At 38.8% G+C, this 18,014-nt stretch overlaps 2 protein-coding genes across 5 annotated transcripts in view; one reads left to right on the plus strand and one right to left on the minus strand.

The window, feature by feature from the left end:
• Nucleotides 1-11,136, minus strand: part of OR11A1 (olfactory receptor family 11 subfamily A member 1) — a 52,128-nt gene extending 40,992 nt beyond the window's left edge. For 2 of the 4 annotated variants that reach the window (XR_002944214.2, XR_002944215.2), the window contains exon 1: nt 10,983-11,136. The gene's annotated coding sequence lies outside the window, so the exon portion shown is untranslated. Of the gene's footprint in view, nt 1-9,647; nt 10,002-10,982 lie in introns of those variants that run through there. The other 2 variants (XR_002944213.2, XM_009450774.3) reach the window with 1 other exon arrangement.
• LOC462525 (olfactory receptor 2H1-like) lies at nt 9,815-16,191 on the plus strand (the record flags this gene model as incomplete). Its single annotated transcript, NM_001280384.1, is given in 5 exon segments — nt 9,815-9,868; nt 11,115-11,230; nt 11,936-12,030; nt 14,148-15,386; nt 15,958-16,191. A coding segment is annotated over 1 exon segment (951 nt). The 5' UTR covers nt 9,815-9,868; nt 11,115-11,230; nt 11,936-12,030; nt 14,148-14,422.
• Nucleotides 16,192-18,014: the final 1,823 nt, after the last annotated feature.

Below are 18,014 nucleotides of genomic sequence, written 5' to 3' on the forward strand. Positions count from 1 at the left end.
GCCTTTCAAATGGAAACTTTCTAAAGCAGCCATTGGGAAATAGTTCATTTTTGCAATGGACCACAGATACCTATACACATTGGGCTTATCATTTTGATCTTTATTCAGCTCCTAAAAATAGTCAATTTGAAAAATGGGGTTTGCATTGACAGTTTTATATTATTGATGCCAATTTGGAATTTTATACTTGATAATATTTATTTGTTGAATGAATTTGAACGAGTGGTAGAAGACTCTTCTGGCTGGAGCACTTTTAAGTCTTGCACTAGCATGGGTCTGGAAATGAACTGAAGGAGGACTAGAGATAAGTACAGGGGTGTGTCCCAATTGTGAATGAGAATGCAGGCCATATACTCTTTGGAGAATCACCATTATGGGCCCTCTGGCAGTGTAAATGAGGCCATTGTAGAGTTATTCTTCTGTATTATCCAAAGAGAGGACCTAAAACAAATTAGTGAAATAAATACTGTAGGATTTCTGCTAGATGATGAGGCTTTTAATTCTTCCTGTTCCTGGGATGGCCTGGCTGGGCCTCCTTAGGAACTCAGCTCATTCCCCATTCCTCCTTGACATTGGATATGCATTCTTCGCATTCCTTGGCTTTCTCTCTGGTGTTCTATAGAAAGTAAATGAGTCACAGTTCCTTCAGTTCTTTCTTTTAGCCAGTCTATAGCACTCTACTGGTCATCAAAAAAGATCCAAAAGTGATCAACATGACCCTTTCTTTTTTTTTTTTTTTTTGAGACGGAGTCTAGCTCTGTCACCCAGGCTGGAGTACAGTGGTGTGATCTCAGCTCACTGCAACCTCCGCCTCCCGGGTTCAAGCGATTCTCCTGCCTCAGCCTCCCAAGTAGTTGGAACTACAGGTGTGTGCCACCACACCCAGCTAATTTTTGTATTTTTAGTAAAGATGGGGTTTCACCAAGTTGGCCAGGATGGTCTCGATCTCTTGACCTCATGATCTGCCCACCTCGGCCTCCCAAAGTGCTGGGATTACAGGCGTGAGCCAACACACCCAGCCACACGACCCTTTCTAAGGAAGTGAAGATGGCACATGGAGACCAAGTACAGAAAGGACTACTGGGGGTCTTGGATGGCCCTCCAATGCTGTTGTCTCTCCAGTTCCTCTTGGATAATTCTGGTGTCCATGAATTATTATGTTGCCACATTTGGATGCCCCATAAGGGTCACTTGAGAAAATCATGAAATCTGGGAAAGGAAGGGCAAGTCATAGAATCCTGCCACTGTAGAATAATGTCTGACAACCAAGTGATACATTCTGTTTAAGTAGGCACCAAACTGTTGGCAAAAGCCCTATTTTCGAGTTGGCCAGTTCTGGCAATTTTCTGTGTCCATTCTGCATGCCACTCAACTCCTCTAATGAATTCTTATTCCTTTTCAAGCCTTCTGTATTCCTTCTTATCATACTGGACACTTTGACCTCTAGTGTCCTAGAACTCCTGCTTCCCATGACTTCCATCTCCAATTCCAATAAACACCTTCTTTTTAAAAATTTCCTGATATTACCCAGTAGCTCTCATCCCTATTTCCCTTTGAAGTACTCATGTTTTTTATGATCCCTTCTCCCAACACTTTTCTTGCCTTCAAGGTATTTTTAATGACTGGTGACCTCTTACTTCTCCTTCTTTTACTTTAACCTCTAACTTCTCCTAATCAATATGCCTTAAAACTCTTTCAGTGAAGGCAAAATGATGAAGAAAGTAGAAATATCAGTGGTTTCCAGAGGTTACAGCAGGAGTATGGGGTCAGAGAAGGAAGGATGAATAGAAAGCACAGAGAACTTTGGGGCAGTCACACTATTCTGTATGTACTAGGATTCACTTGTCCAAACACATAGAATATATAGTACCAAGAGTGAGTCCTGAAGTAAACAATGGACGTTGGGTGATAATGATATGTCAGTGTAAGTTTATCAGTTATAACAAATTACCACTCTAATATGGGATGTTGTTAGTAGGAGAGTCCACCTAGGGAGGAAGGGCAGGAGGTATACAGAAAACCTCTCTACTTTCTGTTCAGTTTTACTATTTAAAGAAAAGGAAAGAAGAAGAAAACTTCAAATACCTCCCTATAATCCTATACTAAATGATACTCTAGCTATCTTGCCCTCTCTTAATTACCAGAAGTTTCTAATCTCTACATATGTTAAGTACTCAAAAAATATTTCGAAAAATCAAATATCAAAAATAAATTACTCAAGCTACGTCTCACAAAAAAGTATCTTTCTTTCCCAGTTATGATTTTTCTTTCTTCTTCTGATATCCTCACAACTGAACATTTCCTTCGAATACACCCACCCACCCATAAATGACCAATCTTTCTCTTTTTTTTTGTTGTTTTGGAGATGGAGTCTCGCTCTGACTCCCAGGCTGGAGTTCAGTGGCATGATCTCGGCTCAATGCAACCTCCACCTCCCAGGTTTAAACAATTCTCCTGCCTCAGCCTCCAGAGTAGCTGGGACTACAGGCATGCACCACCACGTCCAGCCAATTTTTGTATCTTTAGTAGAGATGGGGTTTTTCCATGTTGGCCAGGCTGATCTTGAACTCCTGACCTCAGGTGATCTGCCTGCCTCAGCCTCCCAAAGTGCTACTATTACAAGCCTGAGTCACCGTGCCCGGCCCAAATGACCATCTTTCTTACCACTCATCCACAAAGCTCACAAAACGAGAAGCTGCTCAAAACACTGAGATGCCCCTCTAGGCTGGTAACAGCATGACTTAGAATAAGACCTCCAACTTTCTAGCTTTCTCACCGAAAAATGGGCCTGTGGCAGCACAGTTTTATGAGTAACTAAGATATGGGATGTTGAAAGACCCTAGAAGAGTAAAAAAAACACAACAATGGTCATTGTTAAAACAGGGGACTACATTTGTCCTTGGTTCCACCACTGTCCCACAGCCCCAGCTGGTAGTTTGGCTTCTCCCATGCAGCCTCCCTCTTAGGCCCAACCATAGTATCAAAACTCTCAACAGCTATCCCAGACCTGCTGGGTCATCCCTCACAACAGAAACTCAGTGTTTGGGTAGAGTGGAGAGGCTTGTAGTGATCTTAACTTTCCTGAGAATGCTCAGCCTAATTATGTCCCGGGTATAGAATCCAACCTCATCCTTGAAAAACTGAAAGCTGTCCACAGCTATAATCCTAAAATATTTTATTGGAATCTTAAAAGCAGACATATGTTCATTACAACATCCACTGCTCTGTTAAGTACTCCATCTGGCATGGCACAGAATATGGCAACAATGTCCAAGCTGAGAGACAAATCAACAGTGCAATTACATTCACAATAGCCACACACACACACACAATACCTAGGAAAGCAGCTAGACAGAGAGATGAAAGACCTCTACAACAAGCAAGCATTACAAAACACTGTTGAAGGAAATCAGAGACAACACAAAAAAAAAATGGAAAAAACATTCCATGTTCATGAATAGGAAGAATCCATATTATCCAAATGGTTATATGGCCCAAAGTAACTTACAGATTCAATGCTATTCCTATTAAACTACCCATGACATTTTTCACAGAACTAGAAACAACTATTCTAAAATTCATATGTAACCAAAAAAGAGCACAAATAGCCAAAGCAATCCTAAGCAAAAAGAACAAAGCTGAGGACATCACATTATCCAACTTCAAACTATACTACAAGGTTACAGTAACCAAAATAGCATGGTACTGTTACAAACACAGATACATAGACCAATGGAACAGACCAGAGAACCCAGAAATAATGCCGCACACCTACAACCATCTTATCTTCAACAAAGTCAACAAAAATAAGCACTCACTATTCAATAAATGGTGCTGGGCTAACTGGCTAGCCATATTAGGAAGATTGAAACTGGACCCTTTCCTTTCACCATATGCAAAAGTCAACTCGAAGTAAATTAAAGATTTAAAAGTAAAACCTAAAACTATAAAAACCTTGGGAGAAAATCCAGCAAATACCATTCTGTACATACAAATGGGTGAAGATTTCATGATAAAGTTGTCAAAAGTAATGGAAACAAAAACAGAAATAGACAAGTGGAACTTAATTAAACTAAAGAGCTTCTGCACAGCCAAAGAAACCATCAAGACAGTAAATAAACAGCCTACAGTATGGGAGAAAATGTTTGCAAACTATGCATCTGACAAAGGTCTAATATCCAGAGCTTATAAGGAACTTAAAGGGAAAAAAAATTTTTTTTAAATGGGCAAAGGACATGAACAGACATGTCTCAAAAGAAGACATACATGTAGCCAAGAAGCACATGAAAAAAATGCCCAATATCACTATTCATTAGAGAAATGCGAGTGAAAACCACAGTGAGATACCATCTCACATCAGTCAGAATGACTCAAAAAATAACAGAAGCTGGAAGCATCGTGGAGAAAAAAGGAATGCTTACACACTGCTGCTGAGAATGTATGTTAGCTCATACATGCTGCTGAGAATGTATGTTGAAAGTGGTTTGGAGATTTCTCAAAGAACTTAAAACTGAACTGCCATTTGACCCAGCAATCTCATTACTGGAAATATACACGAAGGAATATAAATTATTCTACCATAAAGAGTCATGTATGTGTATGTGTTCACAATAGCAAAGACATGGAATCAACCTAAATACCTATCAACAGTGGACTGGAGAAGAAAAATGCATGGTACTTATATACCATGGAATACTATACACCCATGAAAAATGAAATCATGGCCTTTGCAGCAACATGGATCCTGATGGAGACCATTATCCTAAACAAATTACAGCAGGATTGGAAAACCAAATGCTGCATGTTCTCACTTGTAAGTGGGAGCAAAACATTGAATACACATGACCACAAAGAAAGTAACAATAGACACCAGGGCCTACTTGAGTCGGAAGAATGGCAGGATGGTGAGGGTCAAAAAACTGCCTATTGCTTACTGCGCTCACTACCTAGGTGACAAAATCATTTGTACACCAAACCCCAATGACACGCAATTTACCCGTGCAACAAACCTGCACCTGTGCCCCTTGAAACTAAAATAAAAATTAGGGGAAAAAAAAGGAGAAGAGAGATAAAAGGGCAAACAAAAAAATAGTTCAAAAAATGTCGGCAAAATTTTTTCAAATTAGATAAAAATAGCAATCCACATTATCAATACCACATCTACATACATCATAAACTGAGAAAAACAAAGATTTAAAAAGAAAAATCTGAAAACCCGCTGAAGTGGTAGAGACATATTGCATAATAAGGAATAACAATAAAAATGACTGCCAACATCTCAACAGAAACAAAGGGAGTCAGAAGGCTATGAATTATCTTTCAAATGTGAAGAGAAAAAAAATCTGCCAACTTAGAATTACCCAGTGGGGGAAAATAATCTTTCTTAAATGAAGGCAAAATAAAGCCATCTGAAATTAAAAAGAAGCTGAGAAAATTTGTTGCCAGAAGATACTCACTGAAAGAATAAAAAAGCATAAAGGAAGTTTTTCAGGCTATAGAGAAATTATAATATTTGGAGTTTCAAATCTATGAGAAGGAATGAAAAACTTTCAAGATTGGAAACATAAGAGTGTATATAAAAGTTATCTTCTTCCTTTTCTTAAATTCATTAAAAGCCTAAAAGTAATGATAATATATTACAAGGGTTGTAACATGTGTAAAGTAAAACACGGCAATAGCTGCACAAAGAATGGGAGGAATTATAACTAATTTTATTATTATCAGATTTTTATATTCTATGTTAAAGGGTATTGTATTAAGTCAGAGTAGACTCTTATAAGTTCAGGATCCATATGGTATCCCCAAGAAAAAAAACTTGCACTTTAAATATAAAGACAGCCTAATCATAAATACACTTATAGATTAAAAATAAAATTATAATATAAATTATAAAATAAATAATAAATATAAATTAATATATATACATTAAAAATAAAATTCACCAGATATGGTGAATTAAAGAGGACAGCAAATCCTTCCTTCCTCCACCTCACAAATAAATTATAAAACCAGAAAAATTGTCAAAAACAATCATTTCAGGTGTCTGGAAATAAACCAAGGCAAATAATAAATTGAGAACCACTTTTTCATAAAGCAGTGCTAGAAGCTTAGGTAAGAATCATAGGTAACTGTGCCTGTCTTATGAAAAGTGCTCCAGTACTACTCCAACTCAGTTGATGGTAGTTTTGCCAGTCAGGAATGGCCATGAAAATCAACAATTACACTATTAAAGAGGGTTGAGATTATTTGGAACAAAGATAAAAACTCATGCCCAGGGTTTATGTCAGTAAAAGTAACAAACTCAATCGTGTTTAAGGCTCAGGTATCCAGAGGTTACAGTTTTAATGAGGCGAACAGTGAACCTATCAGAAATGTAATGGGAAGATGCTGGGAATTAGATAGCTATAGAAGAATTAGATAAGATCTCTACACATTCCTGGCTGACTGGGAAACTACAGGTATGTACAGAAGAAATATGAGAGAAACCAGCACAAAGTAAAATCCAAGACAAACTTAAAAGCTCTCTGAATTTGAATATGGTCCCAGCACAAACGCAGATGCATTAGCAGAGAATGGAAACCTTTTGAACTCAAAATATTTGACCAAAACCTTCACCCAATCATTGACTGAACACTAAGCTGTGCAAGAACAAGGGAAACTTCTGGGATCCAAGATTTTAAAATATGAATTTTTAAAAGCTAGGTTGAAACCATGGAAGCCATAAATGGTGGAAGATACACAGTCCACAGATTATGTCCAATAAAGTTAACAAAATAATTCTTAGAAAAAAATAAGAATATAAACTTTTCAATATAGTATCTAAAATGAGACATGCAAAGAAACAGGAAAGTATAATCAAGTCTTAGAGAAAAGAATGCAGTTAATGGAAACTGACTGTAAGTGGGACTGCTGTTGAATTTAGCAAACAGAGATTCAAAACATCTAATATAAATAGTTAAATTAAAACCATTTTTAAAGAATTAATGGACAATATAGTCTTTCATTGGGTAGGGAAGATCCACTGTCAATATAGATGGGTATCATCCAATCAGCTGGGGCCCAGAAGGAAAAAAAAGGCATGAAAGGATGCTCTTTATCATTGGTTATTAAGAACATGAAATTAAACACAATACTTACAAGTCTACTAGAATGACTATAATAAGAAACTGATGGTATAAGATGTTGACAAAGATGTGAAATACTGATTAAGTGTTGGCAAGAATATGTCAAAATTGACAGAGCCACTTTGGAAAACAATTTGGCAGGTTTTTTATTAAAAAAAATTTACTATACAACCCAATAATTCCACTGTCAGGTAATATCCAAGACAATTTAAATCATATGCCTTCAATGACTCTTCATAAGAACATTATTAGTAACAGCCAAAAAGTAGAAACAATCCAAATGTCATCAACTGGTGAGATCAGTGGAACTGCATAGAAAGTGCAGAAATAGAGCCAAACACATAAGATCTATTGATTTTACACAAAGACACCAAGATAATTCAATACAGGAAACGATATTCTTTGCAACAAATGGTACTGGAGGAACTAGATATAGGTATAAAAACTGTACCATTATGATTTGTTTAAAAAAGCAGCCATTTTCATAATATTTTATTATATGTATGAAAATGAATTATGACTCCTATATCACAACATACAAAAAAATTAACATGGGTCATATAAATAAACATATAAGCTAGAAATTAAAAGCTTCTAAAGAAGAACATAAAATAAAATATTTATGAGCTTAGAATAGGTAAAGATTTCTTAGGATTCAAAAAGCATTTAACTGCAAAAAGATAATTGATGAATTTTGAGTTAATCAAACTTAAAAGCTTCTTCTTCCTTGAAGACACCATTCAAAATGAAACATCAAACCACAGACTGAAAAAATAGCACAATGCATTTATTTGACAAAGGACTTTTATGCAGAATATATAAAGAACTCATATACTTTTATCATAAAAGGAAACACTATAAAATATGGACAAATGACTTGAACAGACACCTCACAAAAGAATATATAAATGACCAATGAAAAGATGCTCAATGACTTAGTTGTTGGATAATTGTAAATTTTAAAACTACTGTGAGATTAATAAGTCTAGAGATCTAATGTATAGCCTGAGGACTACAGTTGATAACATTGTATTATATACTGGAAATTTCTAAGAGAATAGATTTTAAGTACTCCTACCACAAGAAAAGTAACTGTGAGTTGATAGATATGTTAATTGGCTTGACCATAGTAATCATTTAACTATGTATATCAAAACATCATTTGGGAGGCCGAGGCGGGTGGATTGCCTGAGCTCAGGAGTTCGAGACCAGCCTGGGCAACATGGTGAAACCCCCTCTCTACTAAAACACAAAAAAGTAGCCGGGTGTGGCAGCATGCACCTGTAATCCCAGCTACTTGGGAGGCTGGGGCAGGAGTATCACTTGAACCCAGGAGGCGGAGGTTTCAGTGAGCCGAGATCATGCCATTGCACTCCAGCCTAGGAGACAGAATGAGACTTGTCTCAAAAAAAAAAAAAAAAAAAAAAAAAGGAAATCCTGTATATCCTAAGCATATACATATACAACAAAAAATTTTAAAAATTAGCCTGGCGTGGTGGCTTACACATGTAACTCAGCACTTTGGGAGGCCTAAGCAGGTGGATCACCTGAAATCAGGAGTTCGAGATCAGCCTGGTCAATGTGGTGAAACACCGTCTCTGCTAAATATACAATAATTAGCTGGGCATGGTGGTACATGTCTATAATCCCAGCTACTCAGGAGGCTGAGGCAGGAGAATCACTTGAACCCGGGAGGCGGAGGTTCCAGTGAGCCGAGATCACACCACTGTACTCCAGCCTGGGCGACAGAGTGAAACTCAGTCTAAAATAAAAAAAGCCGGGCACGGTGGCTAACGCCTGTAATCCCAGCACTTTGGGAGGCCGAGGTGGGCGGATCACGAGGTCAGGAGATCGAGACCATGATGAAACCCTGTCTCTACTAAAAATACAAAAAATTATCTGGGCATGGTGGCGGGCGCCTGTAGTCCCAGCTATTCAGGAGGTTGAGGCAGGAGAATGGCGTGAACCCGGAAGGCAGAGTTTGCAGTGAGCCGAGATCGCGCCACTGCACTCCAGCCTGGGCAACAGAGCAAGACTCCGTCTCAAAAAAAAAAAAAATTAAATTAAAAAGCTATAAAAGCTATAATGAGATATCACCTGATATCCACTAGAATGTCTATCACATGACCCTGAAATTCCACTAATAGGTTTTGACCAAAGAGAAATGAAAATACACATCCACAAAAGACTTGTACATGAAAGTTTATAGCAGATTGATTCACAACAGCAAAAACTGGAAACCACCCCACACTGGTTCTCTATTACAGCATAAAAAGTTATCCCAAAATTTAATGGCTTCAAACAACAAATATTTATTATCTCACAGTTTCTATGGGCCAGCAATTCAGAAGCAGCTAAATAGTAGCTGGTACTAGCTTAGGATCTTTCTTTTAACTTTTTAAAAAACTTTTTGTGAATACATAGTAGATGTATCTATTTTAGGATCTTTCTTGACATTGTAGTCAAGATGTCAGCTGATTGTATTTCTAAGAAGATTTGGATGAAGCTGAAGGATTCACTTACAAGATGTCCCAGTCACATGTTGCACGTTTTTAGTAGGGAGCCTTAGTTTCTCCCCATATGTATGTTTCCATTCACTGCTAGGATGGCTTCCTCCAAAGTAAACAATCCACAAAGAAGAAGTCACAATGCTACTGTGACATAGTCTTTGATGTCACATCCCATCATTTCTACCAGATTCTATTTGTTAAAACTGAGTCACTCAGTACAGCTCCCATGCAAAGGTAAAGGAAATAGGCTCTACTTTGTGAAGGGGATATAAGAAAATTGGGGGCCATATTTTAAAACAACCACAAACCAGAATGTTCATCAACAAGTGAACGGATGAAAAAATTGTGATATATTTAGGCAAGAGAATACTACTCACTGATATTTTTAAAAAAGAATTGGACTATTGATACACAAAACAGCAGGGATGATTCTCCAAACTGTGGTAGAGTATAACACACCAAACACAAAAGAGTATGTGCTGAATGAATCTTTTATGTGAAGTTCTGGAAAAAGCAAAACAAAATGATAGAAATCAGAGCAGTGGTTGCCTAGAGCATGGGGAGAATTATTGTAAATGGGCATGATGAAATTTCTGGAGTGATGGAAATGTTCTATATCTTCAGTAGGGTAATGGTTGTCTGGATGTATACATTTGTTCACATTCAGTGAATTGTCCATTAAAATATGTGCACTTCATTATGTAAATTATATCTTAATTTTAAAAAGAGAAAGGAAATAAACCAAAGTCAGGGGGGATTGAATGAGCACATTCGAGGCTTGAGAGGAAGGCTGGAAATATGGGACACTCAGAAGGTGTGGATCAGGAGAGAATAGTGCCCTTCTACTCCCCAGTGACACGGAGAAGCAGAGGTGACCTTTTTATATGCCAAAGGGAACTCAGTTGCTGGCACACTTCCTTTGAATCTTCACATTCCTTCTTAACCATTAGTAGCTGTGGCCAATTAGCTGTCTATAGGTTATGGGGCCCCTAGTCTTGGCAGAATTAATGAGCTACTTCTCTCTATGGGATAGGAGTCTTGGGATTCCTCCCCCCCATCATTTCACTATGCCTTTTTTTCTGCCTTTAATGTCACTAAAAGAGAGGTTAACTTACTGGATTGAGGAAAAGAAGTCGTTAGCAAGAGTTCCATAGTAAAGCGCTAACTCCAGCTCATGTGTCTGGCAGAGCAATGGTGGAATGTGGTTAGTGCATAGCTTCTTCAGCCAGCCCACCTGGGTTAAAATTTGGTCTTTGGTACTTACTAGCTGTACTTTCCAGAACAAGATATTCAACCTCTACATGTCTTCAATTATTGATCTGTAAGGGAAGGTAATAATAGTACCCACCTTTTGAAGTTATAAGGAGCCGTAAATATGAAGCGCTTTTTTGAGTGCCCATGGAAGTAAGCACTGGCAATCAATACTCTTAACTGAAATCCAAGTTCCAATAAACATCAAGAGTGTAACATTCCTCTTTAGTTTGCTTGTAGTTCTCATTGTGAGATCACAAGTGGAGGCTCCAACCAGTCCAGAAGTTCCTTTCTATGGGGAAGCTGTGGCAGCAAGGCCGTGAAGAGAGTCTGACTTAATTGCAAGTAAGTCACAAGTTTATTCCCCTACAGCCCATCAATTTCCACATGTTCTTAAGACAGTTCTGAAGCAAACAGGGTCTACAATCCTGGCACTGACACTCATTGGCAGGGTAACCCTGGGCAAGTTACTTAACCTCTTTGAGACTGTTTATTCTTCTGCAGAGATATTAACTGTCTAGCAGGGTTCTTTTAAGAAGCAGATATTCCAGGAAATTATTTATCACAGTGTTAGTATATAGGACATCAACAGATAGTAACTGTCAAAACTATAAGTGGTTATTATTATTGAACTGTAGGGCAGAATTTGTCTCATAACTTTGTAGCAGTTAGTACATGACTGGCTCTTTGAGGACCAAAAAAGAATAAATTAATGTGCTTCTGTGTGGAGTTAATGGGATGTAGGGAAAGTAGTGCTTGCCTATTATTGGTGTCAGAGAAAAGGACCAGAAGAAACAGGGTAAGGAAAAGGCATGTTATTAAAGATAGAAAATAGGAGAGTGCAGAGGGTCAAAGGAAGATATAAACTGAAGAGATTAAGAAAAAACATACAGTGAGACAAGTTGCCAAGAGAGTAAGAATGTAAGAAATGCTGCAGTTTATGGATGAATAAAACTCTGGACAATTGCTGAGACACAAAAGATATGAGGCTGCAAAGTTTAAAAAGGAACGATACATTTAAAATAATCAGAATAGTGTTTACTTCTTCAGTGGGAGACAAGGAGATGTGATCAGGGAGGAGAACACAGAAGACTTCTAAGATACCAGTAATATTTGATCTGTTCTTAAATCAGGAGGAGATTCAGGTACACCATGTGTTTATTATTCCATAAAATCCATAGATGTGTTTTATATACTTTTTGTTTATATGATTTTTAAAAAATTAAGGGAACAAATCTTATCCTCAAGGAGAGACGTAATGATGGGGGAAGGAATATAGAAGGAGACAAAAAGGAGGGAGTCTTGATGAAAAGGGAGATGGGAGGCAGCTTTTAACACCAGACAGGGTCCTGTGATGCAGAGGTGATTGTGCCATCCCATAAAGTCCCAGGGCACTGGCTGCCAATGAGACCACCAACTTGCTTGCCCTAAATGGCCACATCCCCTAAACGGCCCTCCTGCCATTGTCTGTGCTCAGAAAACCCTCAGTTTCTGCCTCTTACCTGCCAGGGTGGTGCCGCATCCCACCCCCATCATTGAGCTTGCCTCATGTGTCTCAGCACAGTCTTTTACAGCAAAAATGCATGTCACCTCCTCCTAAAGGCTTTCCGTGGCCCACCCACCCAGATTCCTCCTTTATTGTGCAGACTCTTTGCTAACCCACACCTCATCTTAATTTATTTGCCTTCAATTCTGGGCGGTGGTGTTGGGGAGGGTCTCAATTTTCCCATGTATTTCCCAGTGTTTATTGAATACATGAGGCCATACTCTTCTAGTCTCTCCGCTTCTCATGCTAGGAACTGAACCGACCAGCCTATACTTTAAGGCTTGTTATTTCACTGACTAAGGAAAGGCTACTTAAGAGGGCAAGCTCAGACATACATAATCTGGAGTGGATCTTCCATGGGAAAACACGTATATAACAGAAATTATTGGCAAAATTATAAGTATGGTCCACAGAGTAAGTAATAATATTTTATTATTTATTTAGTTAGTTTTGAGAAAGAGTTTCTCTCTCGTTGCCCAAGCTGGAGTGTAATGGCACGATCTCAGCTCACTGCAACTTCCACCTCCCAGGTTGAAACGATTTTCCTGCTTCAGCCTCCTGAGTAGCTGGGATTACAGACACCCACCACCACACCCCGCTAATTTTTTTTTTTTTTTTTTTTGTAGAGACAAGGTTTCACCATGTTGATCAGGCTGGTCTCAAACATCTGACCTCAGGTGATCCACCCGCCTTGACCTCCCAAAGTGCTGGGATTATAGGCGTGAGCCACCACACCTGGCCAATAATACTTTATCAATGTTGGCTTTCCTGTATTTAGTAACTGAGCTGTTTTTACACTAAAAAAAATTTCTATCTTAGAAACATGAAGAAGTGAAGAGGCATTATATATACAACTCACTGTTCAGTAGCTCAGGGTAAATATAATTGCATATGTAAAGATAAAGATGTAATGATAAAAATGTCAAGTGTTAGCACTTACTAATATAGATAAAGAACATTCAGAAATTCTTTAAATTACTCTTAAAATTTGGGGGTATGAATTTTTATAAAAATAATGTTTTAAATCTTAAATAGTGAATAGAATTAAGAAAGTAACAAATTCTAATTCCTTCCTTTTTTTCTTTAAATTCTTCTAGATCCTGAATAATTTCTACTTAAACGTCCCAATATCAACTCTCTATTTTGCTATTGACATAATCTTATTTGAGAGGCAAAAAATTTTAAAAATTAAATCATCTTTTTAATTTCTAAGCCCCAGAACAAGACAATTGGCAGCATTTTTTTCATGTCATTTTGCTACATTCTACATAATGTTAAGTTGAGGTTAGGGATTTTCATTTGTAGAGGAAGCTCTTACATTTAGTTTAATGAATCATGATTTTTTTAATGGAGAAGGAACAAAATACCTCATTGATTTTTCTATGAATGGAGTTAATACACACAGGGGAGAAATCTCTTTGTTAATTCTACACTCTGCCTCTGACTGACACCTCTGCAAACAAAGATAAAGTAGATAAAACATGAATAATTCCAGGTAACCTATGCCCCAGAATACAGAATAATTTTGCATACATATGAATAGTAGGGAAATTCTATCAAATGATTCTTTTCTAATTCTTTATGGATGTACATAATGAAATATTCAGAACTACCACAACATTTAGAATAAGATAGAGCCTAACAATTTATTGTTGAATTAATGAAGATCGGTTAATTAATCCATGTTTTACATCAGCTTTCTTTGCCCTCAACCAGAAGGTCAGAGGCACCAATGTGAGGTTCCACCTGCTTTCCAGCACATTCTTGGTTTCCTCACTTCTGCTAGACAACGTTTGATCAGAAGGAACAAGGAACGAGAAGGAGCTACTGGATGATGATAAGCCTGGGAAAGGGAGGCTGGGCGAGCAGAGACAGAAAAGAAACACCCACCTACTGTGACATCACAAACACCCAGCCTGAGTTTTGATAAGACAGGTTGAATCACACTAGGGTGACAGCCTCATCCCTCCAGGTACAAACAAGAACAGGCCATGGTTAACCAAAGCTCCCCCATGGGCTTCCTCCTTCTGGGCTTCTCTGAACACCCAGCACTGGAAAGGACTCTCTTTGTGGTTGTCTTCACTTCCTACCTCTTGACCCTGGTGGACAACACACTCATCATCCTGCTGTCTGTACTGTACCCCAGGCTCCACTCTCCAATGTACTTTTTCCTCTCTGACGTCTCCTTCTTGGACCTCTGCCTTACCACGAGTTGTGTCCCCCAGATGCTGGTCAACCTCTGGGGCCCAAAGAAGACCATCAGCTTCCTGGGCTGCTCTGTCCAGCTCTTCATCTTCCTGTCCCTGGGGACCACTGAGTGCATCCTCCTGACAGTGATGGCCTTTGACCGATACGTGGCTGTCTGCCAGCCCCTCCACTATGCCACCATCATCCACCCCCGCCTGTGCTGGCAGCTGGCATCTGTGGCCTGGGTTATGAGTCTGGTCCAATCAATAGTCCAGACACCACCCACCCTCCACTTTCCCTTCTGTCCCCACCAGCAGATAGATGACTTTTTATGTGAGGTCTCATCTCTGATTCAACTCTCCTGTGGAGATACCTCCTACAATGAAATCCAGTTGGCTGTGTCCAGTGTCATCTTCGTGGTTGTGCCCCTCAGCCCCATCCTTGCCTCTTATGGAGCCATTGCCCAGGCAGTGCTGAGGATTAACTCTGCCACAGCATGGAGAAAGGCCTTTGGGACTTGCTCCTCCCATCTCACTGTGGTCACCCTCTTCTACAGCTCAGTCATTGCTGTCTACCTCCAGCCCAAAAATCCATATGCCCAAGGGAGGGGCAAGTTCTTTGGTCTCTTCTATGCAGTGGGCACTCCTTCACTTAACCCTCTCGTATACACCCTGAGGAACAAGGAGATAAAGCGAGCACTCAGGAGGTTACTAGGGAAGGAAAGAGACTCCAGGGAAAGCTGGAGAGCTGCTTAATATACTTTCAAAAGTAAGAAGAGTTTCTTCAGGATTTATGAACATGTTAAGTTTTCCAGACTACTACCCTTCCCACATACACCTGAGCCACTGTGGTGGGTCACAGTGTGGCTATGTTATCTATGCGAGGGAGAATGAGAAAGAGAGGGACAGAAAGATAAAAGAAATTGGGTGAAAGGAGATAGGTAGCTCCATAAGGCACCATAAATTCAAATATTATCATTCCTATCATTGTCCATTCTTAATATTTCTATCCTCCATTCTGTTCTTTTTACTATCATCACTTCTATAGATTTCCTAACTCCACCATGCCTATTTCTGGTTATATAATTGCTCTCCAATTGTCATGTCAGTGTAGGGGAACTACTCCATCATAGCATTCTGGACACCTTGCATGTATCTACGTAGGTCATGTAAGCAAAGGCTTGAAGAACAGCTAATCTGAGATTTAGAAGGATGCTTTTTGATCCTCCTGGAATATGAGAGGATGGGAGGCCCTTTAGAACCTGCCTCAATGCCATCTCTTACTCTCCTTCTTATATCCCTGGGAGTATGTCATGTGACAAGTCTTTACTGTCTCCCAGGTTTTGGATGGAGCATGGCGTTTTCTGCCCCACACCCTTTAGGATATAGCTGAAGAATATAATGAGGAATAGCTGGATTCTACAACTGACTCCTCACCAGTGGTATATTCCACAACAGTGTCACAGTCGTCTGGCCCCTTTTGTTTCCGTGTCATCCTTTTTGGTGTGTAGGACAAGGAGCCAGGGAATTGTCAAGTTTGGCTTTTACTTCTTTTTTATATGTAAATAATAAGCTTTTACTTCTTTTTTATATGTAAGTGTAAAAGTGGCTCATATCTTCTCCAGCCAAATCAGCTAGGCCATGGCCTTGCCTTGCTTCTCATGAGTGTGCTTGACAGTCATCACCATCACTCTATCTTCATTTCTGGTTCTTACCGTGTTAGCTTAGTTCATTCAAGCTACTATCATAAGCTACACATAAATTGGGTGGTTTATAAATAACAAACATTTCTTTCTTACAGTTCTGGAGGCTGGAAACTCCAAGATTAAGGCAGATTTCATGCCTATTGAGGGCCTGCTTTCTGATTATAGAAGGTGACTTCTTGCTGTGCCCACACATGGTGAAAGGGGCTACCAACTCTCTGGAGTCTCTTTTATGAGGGCACTAATTCCAATCATGAAGCCTCTTCCCTCATGACCTAATCACTGCCCAAAGGCCCCATGTTCTAATGCCATCATCTTGGTGGTTTAGGATTTCAACATATGAATTTTGGAAGGACATAAGCATTCAACCCCCTGCACATGTCTTCTTTCCTTCTTCCTCAAGGTTCTTTCTGTCCAGTTGCTCCTTCTTCTATTGACCCTTTTTTCCCTTCTCTTTCTCCTTCACTGCCTCAAGTTACAGCCAGAGGAAAGGAGGAACTAAAACTTAGCAAGTCTATAATCACATGCAAATACACACAATGGATTGTTACAACCAAAATGCAGGCTCTATTGTTTTCAATTTAGCAGACTTTCAAATGTATATGGTTCTGGCCACATTAAAGTTGCAAATAACAACTTTTTTGAGACTGAAATAAAGGTGAAATATTGGAAGGAAAAGTTTAATGTTTTATTTGTAGTATTTTTTTTCCATTTTCCACTAAAGAGTCCAGAAAAAAAAAAAGCAAACATAATATAACCTTTGAGTTATAACAGAATATTTCAACAAGGACTTTGTTGCTATCAAGTAACCATATAGTATAGGTTACACAGAACTCCTATCTTCTGGATTAAGACTCCGTCTTCAAAGTATTTGGGCACCCTGGTTACTGAACATGAGCCAGAAGAAAATGAACTGCTTTTCCTTAAGCATCTCTCTACCCCTGGGTCACCTCCAGTGGAGTGGTATGTCAAGAAATGTAATTTGTCCTTTCTGATGCCATAATCTACCATATTTTTTTAAATTAAGTCATGCCAGGCGGAGGTTTCTCTGCTCCTCATCACATGTTTCCACCAGAAACATGGGCAGCTCCACATCTTGGGCTTCACCACCTTTAGGGTGAGGTGGATGGTCTTCTTCTTGGAAATTTCATAAGACGATAGTGTTTTCTTGGGCTTTGGGGTCTTAAAGCCCAGCAGAAAAACCAAGTCTTGCATGGGAACCTTGGTCTCAGACCAGAGCTGTTCACCTACCTTCTTCACTCCATTTTAGCAGCCAATGTCATTAATTCCCATTCCTCACAATTGACACTCATTTGGGCAATTCTATATAAAGTTGAAATATTCTTCAGAAACGAAGATGAAGTAAAGATATTCTCAGTAAAAGTAGGTATCACCAACTCATCTGATTTAAAAGAAATGCTTTTAAGCATGGATTGCACTGCTTCAGGCAGAGAGGAAATAAAACCAGAGGGAAAATCAGAATATCATGAATGAAAAAGGACCAACAGAAAGGGTAATTATCTGGGTAAATGCAATCGTATATTATTCTCTTTTTGAATTCTTTAAAATATGTATCTCTGTTGGAACTAAAAAGTACAACACTGATGGGGATTCATACAGATGTAATACATATGACAATTACTGAATAAACTAATAATAATAAATGGATCTATTCATTCTAAGTAGACCATGAA

The sequence above is a fragment of the Pan troglodytes genome, chromosome 5 (assembly GCF_028858775.2).
Source record: "Pan troglodytes isolate AG18354 chromosome 5, NHGRI_mPanTro3-v2.0_pri, whole genome shotgun sequence".
Lineage (NCBI taxonomy): Eukaryota > Metazoa > Chordata > Mammalia > Primates > Hominidae > Pan > Pan troglodytes.